Here is a 22232-nt window from a genome sequence, read left to right on the forward strand (position 1 = left end):
CAGTGTTTTTTAAGGTACTCAGGGAATGCTGCTTTTCAACCTGTTTTATTCCATCTAAAGGTTTTGATGTGATACTGAACAGGTGACAGTTGTGGCTTGGCTTTGGTAAGGTGAGAGAGGAGTCCCTGCTGTGGAGCCTCTTTCATCTGGCATTTCTTTCTGGGTACCTCCACTGGCATTTATTTTTAGATAAAAACTACTGAAGCTTGGAGTTGGGAATTCAGAGCCTGTCACATCTTTGCATCAGGAATCCTGAGTTGAAAAATCATGTTTTCTTGAGCTTGTAAGACTTAAAAGATGTAAGTGAAAAAGAAGAGTTGTCTATAATGACAGCTGTGTATAACATAAGAGATTCTGTCTGGAAACAGAAATGTGCTTAAAAATCTACCTATGGGTTTTCTGGACATGTAGGATCATTAAGGGGGTGCTGTATATCCTGTCCTGTGACAGTGGAGCAGAACTGAGGTTCATCTTTGCTGTGCTCATGTTTTGACATCAGAATAATGGGGATCCAGCTGTTGAAGCAGCTGCACTTGTCTGGATCAGGCAAGGATTTTGGAAAAAATGAAGTTTACATGTTCAACCCTAATTCTCAGGAAGAACAGGCGGTGCTGGGCTCCAAGGGGATAACGCTCCATTTCATGTCAGAAGGGGAACTTTCACTTCTCTTTGAAGCAGAGAACAGCCAAAACAAAGTCAAAATGTTTCCAGACACCCTGGAATACCAAAATCAACCTGCTGGGCCTGGCACTGGAGATGCTGTAGTGTGGTTCTGAACTGAAACACCAGGTGTTGTTCCATTGACAAAGCTGCTAAATAAATTGTATCAAGTCTTGGAAAACACCCCACGTGTACTAACAGACTGTGAAAAATGTGTTAAAAGCTGTTAAAAGCAGGGTGTTACCTGGCTGCAGGGGGGGAAGCGGGGGACTCTCTCCAGCAAAGCCTGAGCTCTGGTTCATTCACAACAGCTCTTGGCTCGTTGGGAAGTCACAGATTCAGTGAATATTCCCCCATTTGGCAAGACTGTGATGGTTGTTTTAGTGGCTGCAGGGGCCTGATGAACTGGACAGGTGAACTGGTTTGGTGGTAGCAGCCCTGAGAAGTCTCCCAGGCTGCTGGAACACAGCAAGACCAGGGAAAAAATGCTAAAGAGCGGGGAAATGGAGGAGGAGGAAGGTGCAGGTGAAGTGTTGTGTGTAGTTACAGATTTAGTGTTTGAAACCTGCTGTTTCATTCTTACTTTCCCCAGCTCCAGTCTGTTCCTTAAATGGCTCTGTAAAGGCAGGGGAAGGTTACAGTTTGGATGTGATGAAAGCAGTTCCATGTGTTATGGGGAGAATAAAGTTGGGTTAGATCCATTTCTTGCTGCACTCAGCAGTCTCCTTATGTGTCACTTCTCTGTCCTTGTGTCCAGGTTATGGAGACGGAGCGGATGATTTATCTGGTGACAGAGTATGCCAGTGGAGGGGAAATATTTGGTAAGTACATTTATTGCATTCTTTAATCAGATAATGCACTTGGTCAACTACAGTAAACTGAAAATAGCTGCCACACTCTCTTGTTTCAGCTGAGAGGTGCCCTTCAGCCTGCAAACTTTCCATTGACAAGAGGAGTAAAGGAATAAATGAGACCAACTCGAGGGAAAAATAATCCCCATAACCTCTGTTTGTTCTTTGGGTTTCACTGACAGGTGGTGCTGCTCCTCTTCTGTGCTGACTTTGGGATTAAAGGTGTTGGAAATAGTTATCCAGTTGGATTTTAGTGTTGCTGAATACTTTGCTTCCTAGCAAGTTATACGAACCTCACTGACCGTAGTGGAACTGTTGGTGTGTGTTGGTGGCTTTCAAAGAAATAGGCAGTCGTGTGGTTCTGGAGTGTTTTGTGCTCAAAACTGTCTTGTCTGTCCTTTTTGATTTCTGGTGTTATCTTAGCAAGCATCAGTTACATCCCTTCCAAACACCATTGTCTAAGAGTGTGTTGGCTGAGCCTTCTTGACCACAGGAGCTGTTCTTGAAAGGAAAAAAAGTGTCTGTGCAACACAACTACAAGAACTGCTGACTGATTTATTAATTTGTTTGGTGACCGATAATAAAACTTGCAGAAATAGGAATTTACTTACACGCTGGAATTTTGTGCCGGCTGACAGAGTCAGAATTTGGCAAGATTGGTCTGTCCTGGTTTTGCCAATGTGAGCCTCTGAAAAGGGGGAAAATCCTGTGTGCTTGAAGTGAGCTGGGTTCAGTCAAGGGAGTGAGGACAGTCACACTGTCAGCTGTGTGGGAACATTCCCCTTGTCCTCTTCAGTCACTGCAGAAGATTCACTTTTGATTTCACTTCTGGCTTTGCTGGAGGAGAAGCTGAGTTGTAGTAAAAGAGCTGGCTTCCTCCAGCTGATTCTTCCAGTTGTTTATTCACACATGAATCACGGTGCTGGGCACACTCAGCAGTTCCAATGGCTTGTGAAATTCACCTTCCAGTGTGCAGCAAAAGCACCTGCGTGTGTACTGGAGTTCACTTGTGTGCAGATCGCCACAGAAAAGTACAAACCCTCTTTTACTTTTTCTCCCTCTTCTGTTGAATTTGGCAGAGATGGGCTCATCTTTTTTTAAATCCAGAACTATGTGCAGGCTCATATACAAACTTGGAATGAATTCTTTGGTTACAAAAATAGCCTTCTGCATGAGTCGAAGTGAAAACCTAATTGCCTTCTGCAAGATTTTCTGCTGTAGTAAATTCAGCTCATTAGCATGGCTAATTTCCATGTTGCTGCCCAGCATTTTATCCTTGTTGATAGCTGGGAGCAGCCAGCTCTGTAATAGTGTGAGGTTTCTCCAGAGCAAAGGCAGGAGATCGTGCCCCTCTACCCGGCGTTGAGGATTTTTGGGCACTGCCCTCGGTGCGAGAGCAGAGAGGGGGAAACTCGAGTCTCAGCTTCTTGTATTCAGGGTTTCCTGAGGAGCCATTAAGACTTTGTTCTAACAGCGGAAGCAATTTGCAGGGAGGAAACAGGAGCCCATTTTGGGAAGGTTTCCTTACAGTCCTTGCACCTCCAGCGCCGAAGGATCTCACGTCCTTGTGCTGTGGAGAGAAGGTTGACGGCAGTGTGGGCTGGTTGGCACCTGCTTGGCTCGGCTGGGGCTCACCTGCTGGGTAAAACCTCACCTACAGGGCCCTTCAGCGCAGTGCTTGTCCCTCTTATGGCAGGGGTCTTGTTGGGAATGCTGGATGTGCTGCAGGGATGGTGTGTATGAACACTGTCACCGTGTCCCCTGCTGGGCACTGGGGGATCCTCTGGGAAATGGGCCTGTGCTGAGTCTTTTTTATCTTTTTTTTGGTTGTGTCCTAACACCTGCATGACCTAGGCTTTAAATTGTAGTGCTGAGCTGCAGGAAGGGAAGGGGACTGACAGCCATGGTTGTCTGGATGTCAAACACCCAGGGTAAAGCTGAATGTGCCTCACAGAACCGGAGCTACAGCGTTGTGTTGCTGTGAACTGAAAGTTTTTGTCATCCTCAGTTGCTTCTCCGATGCTTTCAAAACTTTCCAAGGCTTTAACTGTGCCATGCAGCTGTCAGCATTACAGAGGCAGTACTAGAGGTTGAATTCTTAGCTGAAAGAATGGTGGTTTCTCTCCATGGCCGCAGTCAGGGAGTGTTGGCTGTGTGTCTGTCCTGTCCCTCGATGGTCTGAGCTCTGCAGGGATCCTGGGCCAGCACCTGGGAGGGCTGTACCACCTGTTTATCCAAACTTCCAGTAAAAGGGCTGAGAGCTCCTTCAGTGGCCAAGCTGTGCCGTAAGTGTCTTTGATTCATCTGTTACTGGAAATGGTTTGATAATTCACTTTGTTTGCGTAGCGGTGCGTGGGGACCAGGGCGAGAGCTTGGGTTTGCTGTGGGCTTGAGCAGCCAAATGTAAATTGTTATTTTTGTCCCTATCCATGTTTTGCGTGTGGTTGGGTTGCTGGTTTGACATTATGAACAAATGAATGTCTCCTTTTAAACATAGGGTGCTCTTTGTTCCAGGTCCCTTGAGTGTCCTTTTTTTGAGGTCAAATGGGATATAGTCTTAAAATCTGGTTTGATTTCAGCTGTTTACTATGGACACTGTAAACAATCTGCAGTCCTCACTGACTGAATATGGGTTCTTGGTTGACTGACAAAAAAATTGCAGAAAATTTAGAAAATGGTTTCTGGTTATTGTGGTTGCCATGTCTGCCCTGTCTCCTCACCTCCTGCCCGCTCATCCTGAGCTCTCTGAGCATTAAACAACATGGTGCCCGCCTCTAGAAGGTCAAGCTGTTTCTGACATCACAATGTCCCCAAATTCACTGGAAATGTCACTTAATCCACCACATGGAGACGTGAAGCTTCAGCGGTGTTTGCTTTCCAGACAAAAAAGCAACTTTAAAGCACAAGGCGTCTGTCCAGAGGCGAGAAGTGGAAATGTGTGTGTCAGTCCTGTCTCTGAACCAGCTGATTTTTCTTCACTGGAGGATTTTATTGTTTTTTTTAACTCAGAGAACAGCGTCAGGTGCTTCATATAAGTACAGAGACCGGTGACTGATGTTTTTAAGGGCTGTGGAATGAAATCATTCATTCCTTCCTCTCTGGGAGACACTCAGAGGAGCATCGCCCTGCGCCTCCAGCCCCCGAGGAGCGCCGTGGCACGTCTGGGTGCTCTGGCACACCCCGAGCAGGGTGCTGGCTCCCAGCTGAGCACTCAGGTCAGCCCTGGAACCTCCACTGCATGAGAGGTTTATGCAGACTAAGCTCTCAATGGTTAATTTTGGCATCCAGTTGCCCTTGGTGGTATGTGAAGCATTCTGTAGCCTCATTGTTCCTGTCCTTCCTCTGGAGCCTGTGCAGAAATGTCAGCGGGCTCCGAGGGCTGTGCCTACGTGCAGGGCCCGGGGGCCGGCCCCGCTCCCGGGGCTTCATGAAAAGTGAGATTTCACGCCTAACCTAAAAAGGGGTTTTTTTTGCAGCCTAAGCAGGACTGGCTCATCAGAGGGGCAGCAGAGTTTTCTGTGTGAGAGGCACAGGGCAGAGAGAGGCGTGCTGCAGCTGTGTGTTACTGTCCGTGCAGGGGACAGGGGGACCCTGGTTTAGGCAGAAATATGCTTAGGAGAGGACTTGTAGGAAGACACCTGCTGCAGTAACTGGATTTGTTTTCTTGCCTGCAGGAGAATTGCTAAAATGTTTCCGAAATCGTTGAGAGATTGGAGCCTCGTGCTTTGTTTCAAGGGCACTTGCTGCGCTCAGAGATTCCAGCGGTGCAGAAGATGTGAACGACCTTGTTTAGGAGCTGAGCTATTACCTGTTGATCAGTGGCAGCACTTAAATTGGAGCAGCCCTTGCTGAACTCTGCTGTCAGTCTCCAGCTCCTTAGAGAAATAAATTTATGACCATGCAAATGCCTTAATGAAATACGACGGGGCAATTTGAGATGGTACCTTTGCTTTTCCTAGCGAGTGAGCTGAGGGTCATTTGACTTGGTGATGGTTTTCCTTCCCCAGCCCTGGCTCAGATTTGCTTGTGGAATAAGTTTATCCAATGAATAAAAAGTTAATTGACAAGTTCTTTGAAAAAACACCTCGAGTCTGTTGCTCAACATGAGCAGGCAAAGGCAGAAGTAGGTTGCTGTGCAGTCAGGAGCAGCACAACTGCTTTGATGGATCTTGGTAATTAGTGTTTACTGCGAGTCAATTATGTCACAGGTATTTTAATTAATGGGTGACTGGGGAAAAACACAGCCACCCGATGAGAAACCTCCACAAGTGATTTATTGTTATTATTTTCAAGAACAGGTATCTGTATCGAGCCCCCAGTTTTAATGGGCCTTGGGGAGGGACATGGAGCATTTCAGCCCAATTTTGGCCAGAAGTCTTTTGAGGCCAACTCAATGTCCCCACTGAGGGGTTAGAACCTCCTGAAGTGGGCAAGGGGATAACGAGCCCCTGGGGTTTGGGTGGCTGGTGCCTCTGCTGACCTACCCTGTGGCCTGTGCCAGAGGGGACAGGGCTTGTGTAAACCCCCAAAGCTGTTCCTATGAGCTGGGGAAACTTTGAAACCCCCCTGGTCCCACATGTGGTTACTGGGGACTCTCCAGGGCACATCTTGAGTTTCACCTGGGGTTTTGTGGCCCTGTCCTCAGTTCCATAATCGTGCAAGCTGCTGTTCCTACCCGTATCTCTTACCTGCTACATTAGTTTTAGCCAGATTTGCATATTGGGTAGAAAGGTATTAGGAAAAGGCAGTAATTGTACCTCAAAATTCATCTGCCACTTCGATTTTTATGCTTTTACTGGCAGAGTTTTGCCTGTTCTGCTGACGCTTCAGGGAGAGGGATGCTTTTTCCCCTCCTTTCTCTGCCATTTCTGCCGCCTGTGTCCTGCCTGTCCATCCCTGCTCACGGGACAGTGAGGACTGGCTTCTGTAAGCCTGGTGCTTCCAGGTTTTTTAAGTGGATTGACTCCAGCTGGGTCACTGCTGTGTGCCTGCCTTTGTGATCTCTTGGAGAGGCTTTTCCTGTCCGTGTGTGCAGTGCTGCCTTCCAAGGAAAGCCCAGCTGGCAACAAATGCTACCTTTGAGTGAGAGTACAGGCTTTCAGCAAAATATTTGGGAGCGCTCAGATTTCCATAGTGGAAGCCAGTTCCATTTTTATAATGAAATGCTTTCTTGGATCTTGCAAGGATGTTTTTGCAGAGAGGGACGATGTTAAATACCTCCTGCAGCTCGCAGCTCACAGCTCTGCTGGCTGGTTGTGTCTGAAACTACCTGGGACCTCACTGGTTGCAGCAGGAGTTATCTTTGAGGCATGTTAGACCAAAGACACAAAAACCAGAGGGAAGGTGGGATGGCACATGGCCAGGAACCTGCACTGTCGAGATGATGGGATGTGAGGCTTGGTGCCTGACCGAAGGCAAAGGTTGGAAAGCTTTATTTTTGCTTTGACGTAGAAAAAGGTATAAAACCCTTCGCCTTTATCACAGAACAGTTCTGTTTTTCCAGCCGTGCCCTCAGCTGTCCTGTAAATAAGATAAATTGTAAGCCCTTTCACTCTGTGTCCCTGCCCCTCGCAGATCACCTCGTGGCCCACGGGCGCATGGCCGAGAAGGAAGCCCGGAGGAAGTTCAAGCAAATCGTGGCTGCTGTCAACTTCTGCCACTGCCGTAACATCGTGCACAGGGATCTGAAGGCAGAGAACCTCCTCCTGGATGCCAACCTGAACATCAAAATAGCAGGTGAGCTGGGCAGAGCGGTGTGGGGGGAAGGCAGCTGCTTTCAGGAGTTAATAAATGTAGGCATTGGCCGCTTCCAGGTATTCAGGGGGAAGGAAACACAGTGCAGCTAAAGGAAGCTTTGGATTTCTGTGTGGCCTGCTGCCCAGAGCTGAAACTGCCAGGTTGCAGCCGGGAGATTTATGTCTCCCTTCACGCAGTGCAAAGTAAAAGAAGGAGGAAAAAGAGCAGGTTTGGCTTCCTGGGCAGACGTGGCTGCAGACACTCCGGGTAATGGTGAGACAGTGTCACAAAAGTGACCTTGTTCTGAGTCCTGCTGCTGGGTCTGGGCTTCTTCAGAGCAGGTCAGGCTAGGTGAGAGGGAAGGAATGACAAAGTAGGCATGACAGGGTGGATGGCAGAGCAGTGAAGGGGAAGCAGCACTCCTGGAGTCGTTCACGATGTGCTCTGACAGAGCCAGAGTGGCCCCAGTGCTTTGGGGGCTTTAGTCACTGCAGGGAGAGAGGCTGATGCTGCTGAGCACACAGGCCCTCACTGCTTGTTCCCAGAGTTGTGCAGGACAGTGGGAATTTTTGGCACTAACTGCCCTTCCAGAGACCTTTCTCCTTGGCCATTTCTGGATGGACCTAACACAGACCTGCATGTCTGATCCTCTGACCATGAGCCTGAACCTTGGCTGCTGAGCTCTGGGGGGCACTGACTAGGTCTGACTTTATTTGGCTCTGTGGGATTATGTAGCAACTGATTGAAACAAGGAGATTTAACCCTGGCCTGGTCATCCAATTTCATGGGCTTTTGAAGTGGAAGACCTCATACTCACCATTTAATTCTAGCAGAGCCTAACGCACAGCAGAGCAGCTTTGGAAAGCCCTTTGTTGCCCCCTCTCCTGACAAACTTCCTGGGAGAGCTTGTGCCTTTTAAAGCATTTGTAATTTGATTTAAAAAAAAAACCCAACAAACTGCTGAGGACTACAAAACTGTGCAGTCTGAGCAATTTTACTGCTGGGAGGTGGGGAACACTGCTCTATCTCGATACCATCTTGAAGAAAGGAAACAGTCTTGTTTGTGTTGCTGTTCTCTCACGCACCCTCCTTGGGTGCTAGGTTAGAGTCTGACACTCAGTCCGTGGTAAAATGATTGGTAATTTCTTAGGCTTCCCTCATCCTCACTCTTTGAGGAGGGAATGGGGAAGGAATAGAGAGGAGGGAAGGACCTGATGAACCTTCCTCTGGATGCTTAACAGTCTGAACCATGTCCTGCTTGGCACAGGGGTGATAACCTGCCCACCGCTGTCCTGGGAGCAGGAGATAAGTGAGACACGTCGCTGATGGAGGACTGGAGCTCCTGGAGTAGGAGTGGAGAGGTCATGAAGCTCCAGGGAGAGGCTGCTTAGGAGGTCTCTGAGCAGCTCTTTCTGGTGTTTTGTGCTGCACTAATGATTTGAGGCCATCTTGTGTTCACAGGGAAAATCCGCTCTGTGTGGAGGGGGAGGGTGCCTGGCAAACAGCAACAAGTTAAAAACTAACCCAGGTGGAAACTGGAATTCGACTGGATTTGCTGAAGAAATGTCCTCATGAGCAGGCTGACAAGCTCTGAAAATTGTGGAAACCTTTTTTTATCTAAGAGAGTTGGAAACTCTTTTCCTTTCAAATCTGTGCTCCCAGCATGGCTGCAGGAGATAGTCCCCACCCTGGTGGTGGCAGTGTTTGCCTTGGCTGGAAGATGCAGTAGTGCTTTGAAAAGTAGCCTGGAAAAGCTGATTTATGGTATAGGATTTTCCAAGTATTAAGTTTTCTCCCTATAACTCATCAATTACAACTTGACACCAGTTCTTCCATTGTTTCAAGAGCAGAAACCAAGAAGTGATAGCAGCAGATCTGCTTCACACCAGACCTCCCAGGATAGATGCACAAAGCCAGTTACAGTGCTGGAGAATCAGCTGAACCTTCACTGCCAAACCCGTTAACAGTGTCTAACTCAAACTTCTGGAGTTTTCCAGACTCTCAGCAGTGCAGATTTTCTGGCACATTCCTCCTGACCTCCATTTGCAGCTTTAAATCCCTTACCTGGCACTAGGCAGGCACCTGGCTCTCAGGGAGGGAGCGTGGCAGCCCTGGAGTGGGGCAGTGCTGCTGGTCTCACTGCTGGTCACTGTTTGGGGTTTTTTTTTTGATTGATTGCTGCTGCACTATTTTTCCATAAACAGTGAGATCCCAACGCCATGACCCTCGCTCTCATTTTTCCCATGGATGCTTTTTCTCCAGTGTACCTTCTCAGAGTCTGAGTCAGTAGCTGCTGGCACTGCGTTCCCTGTGCTCCCAGCTGGAGAGTTCAGCCAGGAGTTGATGATTGCTAAACAGCCAGGCCTTCCCGGGGTATGGTTTCGGAGAGGAATCTGATCTATGCATCGCTTTGCATTCGTTTGCAAGAGTCTGCTGCTCCTTCCCCTCCCGAGGATGAAATCCCCGTTGGGCAAACAGTGACGCCACTCCCTGAGCTCTGCTCTGAGGAAATGTGAGGGACTGGGCCCATGTTTTGTGACAGAGGTGTTTCTTTTAAATATTTTCCCTGTATCACATCATTATGACTTACCTTGCTCTTACAGAAATGCCCCTTTGCCTCTGCATCAGTTTGTGTAATGAGACCTGGTTGCTCCCTGAGGATTTGGATTTATATGTCAACTTGGCCTGTGACTTGCCATAGATTTTAAGAAAGTTTATTTAAGTTGGTAATTTGTGGATTTGTTTGGTTTAGATTTTGTTGTTTGTTGCTCTGGGATTTTTCCCTTCCCTGAACTTTTGTGGGGGTTTTAAAACCCTGCTGTTTTCCCCAGCCCTGACCTCGGTCACTCAGCACAGGTGGGAGCTGGAAGCTGTTCCCAGCCTTTGAGCAGTGTCCATGTGTGACAGAGCCTCTGGCTCCAGCTCCCTGCAGAGCCCAGCAGTGTGGGAGTGCCGGGCAGAGCAGCAGCTCTCCACAGGGAGAAGTTTTCATCCCAAAATCCCGGGGCAGCCATGGGGTGAGCACAGGAGCTCCGGGACCCACTGGCTGAACGGCGCCGTGCCTGCTGGCCCTGTGCCCCAAGGAGAGACTCTGAGGGCTCCTCTGTGCTCACCTCCTGTTCCTGGCCAGAAAGCTGCGAATCCCTGGGCAAACTTCAGCGTGATGTGGAAGGGGTGAAGTTTCCCAGCCAGTGAATCTCCAGCAACTCTTGGGAAACAGAGAAGGGTGTGGGAGGCAGCTGTTGCGTGTCTGTTCTGAGGCTGTGGTGCTGCCAGCTGGCATGGCACAGCCCAGGAATGGCATATCCCTGGGATGGCACAGCCCTGGAATGGCATACCCCTGGCATGGCACAGCCCCGGCATGGCACACCCTGCCTGTGCTGCTGGCGCTCACCATGACCAGCCCAGCAGTCCAGGGAACACCTTGGGACTCTCATGTGTGCAGGGCTGGAGTTGCTCCTGCCTCTGCAGGCAGTAATCACTCCTTGGAAAATACAGGTGGTTCCCTACGTGCTCAGAGCCCCCCCAGTACATACAAGGACAAATAAAAGTGTCTAAACCAGAATGACTTGCTCAGTGTGCGGGAAGTACCAAAATTCCGCAGTCGGAAGGAGTTGACACCTAAACCTGACCCAAATGCTGTGTGTGGGGAGGTGGAGTCACATCCAGTGCTGCAGTGTTTAGTGCTTGTTCCAGTGGCCATAATTCAGGCACTTGTTACACATCCTGCTGCAAACGTGAGACAGCAACTCAGACGCTTGCAGAGGTGGAAGAGAATTGTGCAGCTGGGTGCTGTTTCCCTGGAATGGTCCTCCAGAGGCTCACTGCAGGCTCAGATGGCTTCAGAGGCAACAGTGCAAACCCAAAGGGTGTGCAACTGCCTTGTTCTGATGCCATGGGGCTTTCAAAGAACATTTTACCATCTCTGCACTGTTTTGAGGTAGGGTTTGGGCAGCCTGGTCTGCACTCCAGGTGTTTCCACAGGAACAGGCTGTGTTAGGTATTCTTCATGAGCATAAATCATCTCCACGACAAGGACTTTCCCCCTGTGGAAGCACAGGGGGAAGGAACTCAGCTGTGCCCTCCTGGAGCTGAGCTGGCAGGAGCAGCACCAGGTGGCCTGCTGAGAGTTCTGCAGAAGCTGTTTGAAGGAGGAGAGGAGTCACCTGAAATTAGGTCACAGAAAATCGTGTAAGGAAAGCAGTGGGAGCACGGACTCACCAGTTAGTGCTTTCTGTGGAGTGCTGGTGGGGTTTGCTGTGCCTCTGGCACAGAGGTGTTGGCCCTCACTGGTGGCACTGCTCCTTGATGGAGCTGCTCATGAGGACACCTCCTTCTCAGGGTGTGGGCACACCTCTGTGACAGTGTGTTTGCTTCAGTTCAGCTGAGGCAAAAAGAGGAAAGCCATATAGTGAGGATTCTTTCTTTTTACAAGTGCCAGCTCACTTCTCTTGGATCCAGCCTTGTTTCCTTACCCCTTCCAGTGCAGGTCCCAGCTGTGAGCCAGGGGGAGGCAGGTTAATTAGCAGAGAATGCCATTAGTGCCCACATAAGCTGATGGCTGGCTGCCTCTGAGGTGAAAACCTTTCTTTTGATTTCCCTTTCAGGATGTATTATTTGCTGTTGGTGAAGGATTTGTAGAGCTGCCCACCATAACCAAAGTTTCCAGCTCCTGTAGTGCTTTCTGGAACCATCAAAATTCCTCTTCTTTTTTTGCTTTTTCACTGTCTGTGCTGGCGGCTGCCCTGGCCCCAGGGAATTGGGAAACGTGACATGGAAGAATCCAAAGGTTGGAAATTAACTCAAGATTTATGTGGGATTTCTTGATAACAAGATGTAAAACCCATTCCAAACCGTCCACCTGACTTGCACCAACCTTCGATGATCTGATCCCTGGTGTATCGATTCCAGCATGGAGATCACATGGGTGAAAAATGAAGAGCAAAATTCTGGACAGATTGTTTGTTCTGCTAAGCAAAAACAGCATGAGTTTAGTGAAGCAAAACCAGCGTGGGTTTAGTGTGTGAAGCAGGATGAAGTCGTGGTGGTTTTGCAGCAGGTGTGTTTTATCCTGTGCAAAGTGGATGTGGCACTGTTCAGACCTGGTCTTTTGTCACAGTACAGAGAGAAGTTGCTCTGCCCAGGTGGTTTCAGCATTGCTCTTCCATTCCTTGCCTCCTTCGCACTCCTGTGTGTCCCGGGTGCCCAGGGAGGGAGTGGAGTCGCCACCCCTGGAGGAAGGACTGGACGTGGCACTCAGTTGCTCTGGTTAGGTCAGGACAGTTGGAGTGGATCACATTCCTCCAATCGGTTCTCTTTGTTTTTTCAGATTTTGGGTTCAGCAACATCTTCACCCCTGGCCAGCTGCTTAAAACCTGGTGTGGGAGTCCTCCCTACGCTGCTCCAGAGCTCTTTGAAGGCAAGGAGTACGATGGGCCAAAGGTTGACATTTGGGTATGTGACGAACCTCTCTCCCTCTGACTTTGATCTAGTTCTTGCTCTGTTTGTTTGGCTTTGCTTCCTGAACACTCAGTGCACGTCTGGGAGAAAAGCCCTGACGTGGCAAAAAGTGTTTTCTGCAGAACCGCTTCCAAAATCGCGTTCTGTATCACCACCACGTCCTGCATTTCCTCTGCCGGGAGGCGCCAAAACCATGAGCTGCCCAGAAACGCGTTTTAATTTGGTTTCCCAACGAGCTGTTTGTGACGAGGGGTTTGTTTTGGGCGCAGAGCCTCGGCGTGGTGCTGTACGTGCTGGTGTGCGGGGCCCTGCCCTTCGACGGGAGCACCCTGCAGAACCTGCGCGCTCGGGTGCTCAGCGGCAAGTTCCGCATCCCCTTCTTCATGTCCACAGGTAAGGGCACGGGGGCTCAGGAGTGCAGGGCCTTCCCCCACAGCTGGGTCACTTCTAGCCTTCCACAGCGTTATGAATTTGCAGCCACAGCCACACAGAGATGAGTGTCTGTGTCCTCTTGCTGCAAACACACCTCTGAATGCTTTAGTGATAAATCAGGCTTGAAAAGTATGATTAATTTTCAAATGAAGGAGTCATACATAGGTTCTGGCTTCCTGCTGTGAGGTTAAGGAATAATTTTGCATGGGCTGCATGGAGTTTCCCAGCTGAAAACTGGTTTTCTTCATGCAGCAAATTCTGCTAAAATGTGGTGCTTTCAAAGCAAGCTTAGATCCCACCCCAAAGGGGGAGAGCCCCAGCATTGCTCCACAGTGACAGCACAGGGGTAATGTGATGGAGAAATCGCTTACAGTGAGCTGTTGAGTGGGGAATGTTCAGATGGCTCTTCAATCCCCAAAAGCCAGGCATGTCGTGGTGGGGAGGGACAGGGTGACAGGGAACCACCTCGGGGCTCTGTGTATGGCCGGGTTGGCTTCCCTCCTTCCTACCCTGGGAAATGAGTGTCTGCAGGAAAGAGGCACATTAGGGACTGATACACTTTGCCTGGGAAGGAAAAAGCCCTTTCCTCCTCCGCAGCAGCCGTGCCCCTTCCCGAGGGTGACCCAGCCTCTCTCTTCCCTGGCAGAGTGTGAACACCTGATCCGCCACATGCTGGTGCTGGACCCGAGCAAGCGGCTCTCCATGGAGCAGATCTGCAAACACAAGTGGATGAAACTGGGGGAGGCTGACGCAGAGTTTGACAGGGTGAGCAGTGAGTGGGGGCTGCTCGGTGCCTCAAATGGGCTCCGGGCATGTGCTGTTGCCATGTTGGTCCAGCTCTCTGGGAACTCTCATTCCCAGTGCTGGTGTGCTGCCTTTCCCCTTCCTGTGTCTCCTGGCCTTGCTTGTCACATCATTTCTCCTCTGCATACGTTTTTTATCCTTCCCTGTGGCACTGGGAGCTTGAGGCACTGGATTTCGGGTTGCTGTGCCGTCAGCCCTCAGACCTCATGCCAGCTGCAGCTGGAGCCCGGTGCATGGGTTCTTCAGAGCACCGTGACTCATCAGTGTGCCTTTGGGAATGTCAGCACTAACTCTGAGCCTGTGCCCTCACAGCTGATAGCGGAGTGTCAGCACCTGAAGACCGAGAGGCAGCTGGAGCCGCTGAACGAGGATGTGTTGCTGGCCATGGCGGACATGGGGCTGGACAAGGAGCGCACGGTTCAGGTGAGGCCCTGGCGTGTCCTGCCTGTTCCTGTTGGAGATCAGTCTGTTTGCTGGCAGCTGAGCATCCCAGCACAGTATAGAGTGTGTTTTATCACTTGACAAACAGCTTTTCCTTTCCCTTCAGTCCCTGCGAGCCGATGCCTACGATCACTACAGCGCGATCTACAGCCTGCTCTGCGACCGCCTCAAGAGACACAAGAACCTGCGCATCGCCCCGGCCCCCAGCATTCCACGGACCATGACCTTCCCCACCTCGGCCAACATCCAGGTACACCCCCCTTGCCTTGTGTTCTTCCAGCCCTGGAAGGCCAGCCGGTCTCTTACCTGCTAAACTCAGGCTTGCTTGTGGGTGTCCTTTCCTGGATGGAGTGTCAAAACATTCCTCCTCTGAGAATTTCCTCCTCTGACGGAGGAGAAAGCACTGTGAGGGTTTACTGGGAGCTGGAGTTCACTGCTCAAGGCTGCTCTGTAGTGCTTCTTCCTCAACTTGTGCTGCTGTTGAAGCAATGAGCACTTGTTTTGGGAGAGGCCAGGTCATAAGGGAAGCAAAAGAGATGCTGACCCTTCCCGAGCAGAAGGGAGTTGGGGAAATTAGCCAACCCCTTGAGAATTGAGAATAAACAGCTCTACATTGGCTCCAGGGTAACCTCCCTATTCCCAGGTGCTTGGGACTGTGCACTGGTGTTAATCTAGCAGTGTTTGTAAAGGGGTTGTAAAGCAATGCTGTCTTTGTGTCTTCTGATGCTGATCTCTCCACTCAGCAGACAGAACAGACAAGCAACACCATGAACATCAATGTGCCACAAGTCCAGCTCATCAACCCTGAGAACCAGATTGTGGAGGTGAGGTACCCCCTCAGTGGTCCCTGCAAGTTCTTTCCCCAGCTTGCATTAAGGCCTTTCCCTTGATCCTTGTATCTCAACATCTCCAATGTTTTCCCTGCCCAGACTGATGGAACAATGAACCTGGACAGTGATGAAGGGGAAGAGCCGTCACCTGAGGCTCTGGTCCGATACCTGTCGATGAGGAGGCACACGGTGGGAGTGGCTGACCCACGGTGAGTAAGGAGCTTTTTTTGAAGGGAAGCTGCGTGTGCTGGGTCTGTGAGGGGTTTTCCTCCCATCCTGGCTAATTCACCTCTCTTAATGTGATTGCCCAGGACTGAAGTCATGGAAGATCTGCAGAAGCTGCTGCCCGGCTTCCCCCGTGTCACTCCTCAGGCTCCATTCCTGCAGGTGACCCCCAATGTGAACTTCATGCACAACGTGCTGCCCAGGCAGAACCTGCAGCCCACGGGGCAGCTGGAGTACAAGGTAGTGCCCGGTGTGCTCCCTGCTGTGGTCTGTGCCCTGCCAGGGTGGGGGGGGTGTTTGTGCTCCCACTGTTCGCTCTGTTTGCCAGTTCCTTGGAGTTCAGAAGCCTCAAGATTTACTCTTTTTAGGTGTGACTCCAATTGGTTCTCGAAAGTAGGTTTAGATCTGATATTAGGAAAAAATTCTTCCCTGTGAGGGTGGGGGGGCCCTGGCACAGGTTGCCCAGAGAAGCTGTGGCTGCCCCGTCCCTGGAAGTGTCCAAGGCCAGGTTGGATGGATCTCTGAGCAACCTGGGCTAGTGGAAAATGTTCTTGCCCATGGCAGGGGCTTGGAACAAAATGAGCTTAAAGTTCCTTCCAGCCTAAACCATTTTGGGTTTCTGTCATTCTATCAAAAAGCTGAAGAATGAAAGAGCAGTGCAATATGAAATTAATTAGTGGGCTGGGGAGAAATAGGACTCTGCTGGCTGGCTTTGAGCTGCAGGTTGCAGCCTGACAGCTAAAGCAGTGTGCAGGGAGATGCAGAGTTAAACCCTGCTCATCCACTGACACTGCCTTTCCCTGCCCCACATCACTGGAGATGTTGGTGGCATTCCTGAAGCCCAGGAGGCATGTCTTCTGCCCGTGTCTGGTTTGTGACCTTGGGGTCTGCTTCGGGGTGGGTAACTGGGCTGTCTTGTGTCCCCAGGAGCAGTCCCTGCTGCAGCCCCCCACCCTGCAGCTGCTCAACGGGATGGGCCCACTGGGCCGGCGGGCGTCAGACGGCGGGGCCAACATCCAGCTGCACGCACAGCAGCTGCTCAAGCGGCCCCGGGGCCCCTCCCCGCTCGTCACCATGACGCCAGTAAGTACCAAAGGGACAGGAGAGAAGGGGGGCTGTGCTTAAAAATATCTGCTCCCGCAGGCAGAGGTGACTGTGGCCAGGTCGCAGCGCTTGGGAAGCACTGCAGGGATGAGCCTGCTTGCTTGAAGGTTCCCCTGCTCTGGAGCAGTGGGTGCCCTATCCCCATGCAAGGGAGTTGCTGTGCTCTCTGATAGATATCTAACAGCCTCTCTGGAATTGACAGTGCTTATGCATTTTTTTAATGATTGCTTTTCTTCTCCTTTTCTGATGCCATGGAGAAACTGAAGTGTCCATCTTGGGCATTCACGCATGTTCTTTCTTCCTTGGTGCATCTGTATCAATGAATTTTCCGTGTAGCAGCAACCTTGTCCAGGCTGTTTGATGGGGAGGGAAGGATGGAAGGGGTTCTTGGCCGAGTTTCTTCGGTGCTGCAGAGGAGCCAACACAGCCCTGCGAGAGCTCATTTGGGAAGGTCGGGTGTCCCCTCTGTGTATGGGACTGTGCTGGCTGTCCTTTAGAACTGTGGTTTCTCTTCTCTCCACAGGCTGTCCCAGCTGTCACCCCTGTGGATGAGGAGAGCTCTGATGGGGAGCCAGATCAGGAAGCTGTGCAGAGGTAACTCCCACTCTGTTAACATTTGCCCTTCCTACCTCCACGAGGCTCACCCTGGGGTGTTCCACAGCTGAATTCAAACACAGCACCAAACTTGATTACAGCGAAGGCTCCACACTTCTCCTGTTCCTGTGGGTGTTGATTACTGCAGGCAATTGCTCCTCTGGCACTACTGGGTGCTTACAAAGCTGGATTCCCCTGAAATGGGTAGCTGATTGAGCAGTAGGTTCTCCAGAAACTCTTGGAACTGCTAAATTCCTTTGCTTAGTGTGCAGCAGCATGCGATCCACACTAACCTGCCAAGTGAGTGCCGAGGGATTCCTGCTCCCTGCCGAGTGCTGGGGGTGGGAGGATCTCCTCTGTGGCCTGGGGTGCCAGTGCAGCTTTTGTATCAAGACATGCAGTAAACATCCAACTCTGATGCCTCAAACAAAGTGAGCTTGCTGGAAATACGGGTACCTCTAGCTGCTAATTTTAGCATTAGGCCTTAAAATAGTCTGCTCCAATAAGGAAAGGATTATGGGCTCTCAGGATGGGAACTTCTGTTCTCTGTGTCTGCTCCAAACATGTAGTAGGAAGGGGATAGAATATGCTTGTACTTTTTCAGTCCATGAACACACTAACCATGGCCTCACTAACATTTTCTTAGTAGCTTTTGCGTAGTTCTTCTCTGCTAACCAGCTGGTGCATTGTGTGTGGTGGGTGCTCCTCCTTCTTACCTTGAAGAGCTTTCTGGATCCCCCCCGTTGTACAGGCCAGCACCTGAGTAAGGGAGGGGTTCTTCAGGAGCTCAGAAGGCTTCAGACTGGGCATTGTTACAGGCAGAGGGACACTGGGGTGGGTGCAGGTCATACTCCAGAGCCTTGGCCAGCTCTGCTCCTCTTGGTGCTCCAGAGGAAGTGTCAGCAGGGACAGACTGTGCACTGAGATTCCTTTTGCCTACCTGAGCTTAGAAAGTCTACTTTTAGCATCAATAATAGCCTCAGTAGTCATTAAAAGTTATAGTTTGGGACTCATAATGTCCTCAGACAGCTGGCAGTCTTTCTGTGCAAACCAGATAAATCTCATTCTTGGCAAGGGGACACCTGAACATCTTACCTGGGCAGATTTTCACTGCTCTAAACCCAAAGGTTTCAGTTGAGCATTTAAAGCAGTAGCTCAGCTAGAAACATTTTGAACCCCCCATCCAGTATTTTGTAGGTTGCAAGGCACTGAAATGTTCAGATCCCACTGGAAGCCAAATCCCCTTGGACCCAGAGGTCACTGCTGCTCTCGACAGAGCTGCCTTTAGTCCTCTCACAGAACATGTTCTTCTTCCACCAGATGGCCTTGAAAAAGCGCCATCCAGGTCTGTGTGTTAACTCGCTCTCCACCCCCTCGTGTTGCAACATGTCAGTAGTCATCAGAGGAGAAGGGTAAATAGCATTACCATAATGGACAGATGCAAATATTTAGCTTCTCAGAACACTGCCCCAAATACTCTGTTTGCAGCCACCAGTGAGCAGCTTTTGCCCTCCTTAATCTGACCTTGAAAGCAGAGCGTAGGTCTTCTCTCTGTTCCAGGGAACAGTCACATCTCCTTTGAGCTTTGGGAAACTTTCTTCCACCCGAAACGCTGTTAGAGCTCATGATTGGATTGTTCCCTGGAGGGCTGAAATAAAATGATCTTAGCAAACCACAGCAGCAAAGCTCTTCGGGAAACCTCCCCTGTCTGCATCAAATGATTCTTAAACAGCTAATGGCACAGGCTTTGGCGGGGCACCACAGCGCTCTTAACCTGCTTCTTCTGCTTAAGTGGCTTCAGTAGCAAAGAGAGGCTGGGTTTGGGCAAGGCAACGACTGTACTGCTTGCTGCTCTTTCTGCTTCACAGCGGGAGTTGCAGGGGACAAGAGCAAAGGTGAGAATTCCCAGGTGTCACTGGCCAAGTGGTCTTTGGCCCGGTTACCACCTCACTGCTGGTTCACAGGAGCAGAAGGAGTTGAGTTCATACAGGGCCGTCCATCCCTCCTGGCTCTGAGTGGGAACAGCTCTGGGAGGGAGCCCCAGCCCCCTCCTCACCCCCAGGGCAGCCTGGGCAGGGGCTTCACCTGCTCTCTGCTGGCCCCACACCCCGACCACCCCGGGCAGGGCTGTGCCAGCACCAGCAGGGCAGGGCAGTGACTCTCAGCCCTGTGTGGCCCTTCCTCACATCCTCATCAGAGCAGAGGCTCCGAGTTCTGCACTCTCCAGTCTTTGGGGGGTTTGCAGGAGACCTGCAGCTCTTTTCCAGTGCAGAGGGGGCTTTCCTTCTAGCTGTTGCCTCCCAGCTGTGGTGTAAGAGGCAAGCCCAGAGACTCTCTCACTGCTCGGGATCTCATTCCCTGTGCATCCCGCGCCGTTCCCGACTCCCTGGAGCGGAGCAGGGACTAGATGGCGCACTTGGACCGGGCTGGCACCAGCCCTTCCTCAGCCCAAGCCCTTCCTCGTGCTCCTCGGGCAGCCTGAGGTTCTGCCCACCCCGATCTCTGCTGGGGTGTCCCCCCTGCACCCTTCCCTGCAGGACCTGGGGTGCAAAGACCACCCTGGAAGGTGCAGCAGCTCCGCTCTGCACCCACTCTCTGCCTGGCTCTTGCTGGGTTATCTCTGTCTTGGCTCCCCGGGGCTCAGTGGGGCCTTGGGAGAGGGAGGCAGACCTGCTCTAGTGGAGGGAATGCCCGCTGAGGGCAGGCAGTCACCTGGGTATTCCCAAAGGGACATACCAGCTACGTGGCCTTCGTGCTGGGAAGAGCGAATGGTTCCTCTTTCCTTCCCAGGCTGGAGCACAAGCAGCTGAAACTGCACTTGTCCCATAAGCACTGACAACCCAGTGCTGTGACAGGCATGGGCAGTGTGCCCATGGTGTGTTCTGAGCACTGCAGAAGCTTCTTCCTTCCCATTTTCTTTGGATTATCTAACGCTCCCTGTTTTCGGAGTACTCCCATCAGTCTCTTATAAAATGTGCTCCTGCTTGTTGCAGATACTTGGCAAATAGGTCAAAAAGGCACACTCTGGCCATGACCAACCCTACAGCTGAAATCCCTCCAGACTTGCAGAGGCAGCTAGGACAGCAGTCCTTCCGACCCCGGGCTTGGGCTCCACACCTGGGACCCGACCAGCACCGGTGAGTAACGGCACCGGCCGGCCGGGCAGCTTTGCGCCAGGAACCCTGTCAGCTGGAACGGAGCTCTGAGGACATCCTGCTCGGCAGGGAGGGGTGAGGAGGAGGAGGAGGAGTAGGGATGAAGAGCAGACCCACAGAGCAGAGGGTGTCTGGCCACGCTGGGGACGCGAGTTCTGCGCTGGCACAGGCTCCCTGCCTGCAGGGACGAGCAGGAATTGGCTGGCTCTTCCCTCCAGTCCCATTTTTGTGGCTGGAGATGCTTTCCGGGAACGGCTGCCATCGCAGAAAGGTTGGGAATAAGCTGTTTGTTTTAAAGGAAAGCTTTTTCCCTGTTGTGATGTTTCGTGTCAAAGCAGCAGATTTGCTAGAGGATGTTTTTGGAGGCAGATAGAAGCCAAAGATTACACCAAGTCATCCACACTAGGGCTTAAAACCCTCACTGTTCTGCACCAGAGTTGTGTGTTCTGACTGCAAAGTCTCCTTGCAAAGCTCCTCAAGAGTCATTTTATTTCTAATCTGAACCCTTGGTGGGAATGATGTGGGGAAAGGAAGCTGAGGTGGTAAGAAAAAAACAATCACCTTGTCTGGGAAAGGGGGAACCGTGGGATTGGATCTAAACGCACTCAGAATGTGTGGGAGGGACACTCCTAATGGAGAGATGTTAATGTGACTGAGTCCTTGTCACAGCAGCAAGCCGGAGATGCTAATGCCACAGAGGGAGCTTAAGAACCTCTTAATAAAAAAACCCTCTCATAAAAATGCTTAAAAGTGCTCTGAACCCTCTGTGCCAGGAGCAAACCAGCTGCACGCTGGAGTTTGCAGCCTGTTGGGAAAGCAGTGGCTGCCAGGCCAGGCTGGTGCTGGTGTCCAGCCCCTCAGGCAGCTCACACTGGCAGGCTTGACAAAGCCCTTTTTATTGTAGCCAGAGACCTGCTGAGCTGAGCACTGATGTAATCAGCAGGGACAGGTGAACTCTGAGCAGACTGAGACAGTGCTAGTGCCACGCTGGAGCTCCAGAAAACCAAGATAAGCACCTCTCTGCCCTGAAGTTACTCCCTCAGAGGTGCCTGGGGGATGGGAAGAGCGGGAGGGGAAAGATTTCTAGGGCCACAGCTTGATAGGAAGAGGAGAGCAGCTTGCAAAACAAGCAGAATGTGCTGTGTCCTGCTTTCAGGATTGCTGCAAATCCTCAAGGTAAGCCAGGTCCTCACACACGGGAAGGAGCAGAATTTTTACAAGCCTTAAAACACATTTACCCTGTAAATATCGTTGGTGTCACCTCTGCCACTTGGATCCGGAGTCCTGAGGCTGTTGCATCACGAGCAGGGTGGTATCTGCACTCTCCACCCTCAGTGTCGTAATGTTCTGTGAGCCTGGCTCGTGTTCTTCCTGTGAAATCACAGAAATTTCGTCTGACCATGGCCTAAACAGAGTGTCCCACATTGAGTCCAAGACATCCCTGGCACAGAAATTAGCAGTCTTGTGTCATCGTGTAAATAAACCCCATTATTGAATGGCAGGTGGGTTTCCTTTTAGCCCTTAGCCTATTTTAAGCCATTTTATGTATCTTCTTATGTAGCCCCTGATTTTGGTCACGTTAAAGTGTCTGGAAGCAGAATTGAAGTACAGCAACTGTACCGGGCAGTGCAGCTGTTCTGCCTTGGCCACATGGCTTTTAGAACCTCAGCATGATTTTATCTGTAGCTTCTGCTTTCCATCAATGCAGCGGGAGAATAAATGGATCAGGATAATGGATGGGATGGCATCAAAAGGCAGGAGCACAGCTCTGTCCTTGGAAGAAGGTTGTGTGTGATCCATAGAAACTGAAGTACGTCCTGCTAAGGCAGAGACAGTGACAAAACTGAACCCAGTGTGCTGGAAGGGGTCCAGCATCAATCACTTTCTGATAAGGGCAGCTTGCAACAGGCCTCAGATGGGCACTGGAGTTAAGGACCAGT

General features: G+C 50.9%; 1 protein-coding gene across 5 annotated transcripts in view; it reads left to right on the forward strand.

Moving 5' to 3' along the window:
* SIK3 (SIK family kinase 3) overlaps window positions 1-22232 on the forward strand; it is a 70729-nt gene that overhangs the window by 36409 nt on the left and 12088 nt on the right. The window contains exons 3-15 of one of the 5 annotated variants that reach the window (XM_027881338.1): window positions 1418-1481; window positions 7086-7247; window positions 12577-12701; window positions 12977-13100; window positions 13786-13904; window positions 14256-14366; window positions 14491-14634; window positions 15128-15208; window positions 15314-15423; window positions 15526-15679; window positions 16367-16522; window positions 17067-17137; window positions 20131-20274. In XM_027881338.1, the coding sequence (XP_027737139.1) occupies window positions 1418-1481; window positions 7086-7247; window positions 12577-12701; window positions 12977-13100; window positions 13786-13904; window positions 14256-14366; window positions 14491-14634; window positions 15128-15208; window positions 15314-15423; window positions 15526-15679; window positions 16367-16522; window positions 17067-17137; window positions 20131-20274 (1565 nt within the window). The remainder of the gene's footprint in view (window positions 1-1417; window positions 1482-7085; window positions 7248-12576; window positions 12702-12976; window positions 13101-13785; window positions 13905-14255; window positions 14367-14490; window positions 14635-15127; window positions 15209-15313; window positions 15424-15525; window positions 15680-16366; window positions 16523-17066; window positions 17138-20130; window positions 20275-22232) is intronic. The other 4 variants (XM_027881341.1, XM_027881342.1, XM_027881339.1 and 1 more) reach the window with 4 other exon arrangements.

This window comes from Empidonax traillii, unplaced genomic scaffold (genome assembly GCF_003031625.1).
Source record: "Empidonax traillii isolate 1590-97213 ecotype Southwest subspecies unplaced genomic scaffold, ASM303162v1 scaffold87:size1256882, whole genome shotgun sequence".
NCBI lineage: Eukaryota > Metazoa > Chordata > Aves > Passeriformes > Tyrannidae > Empidonax > Empidonax traillii.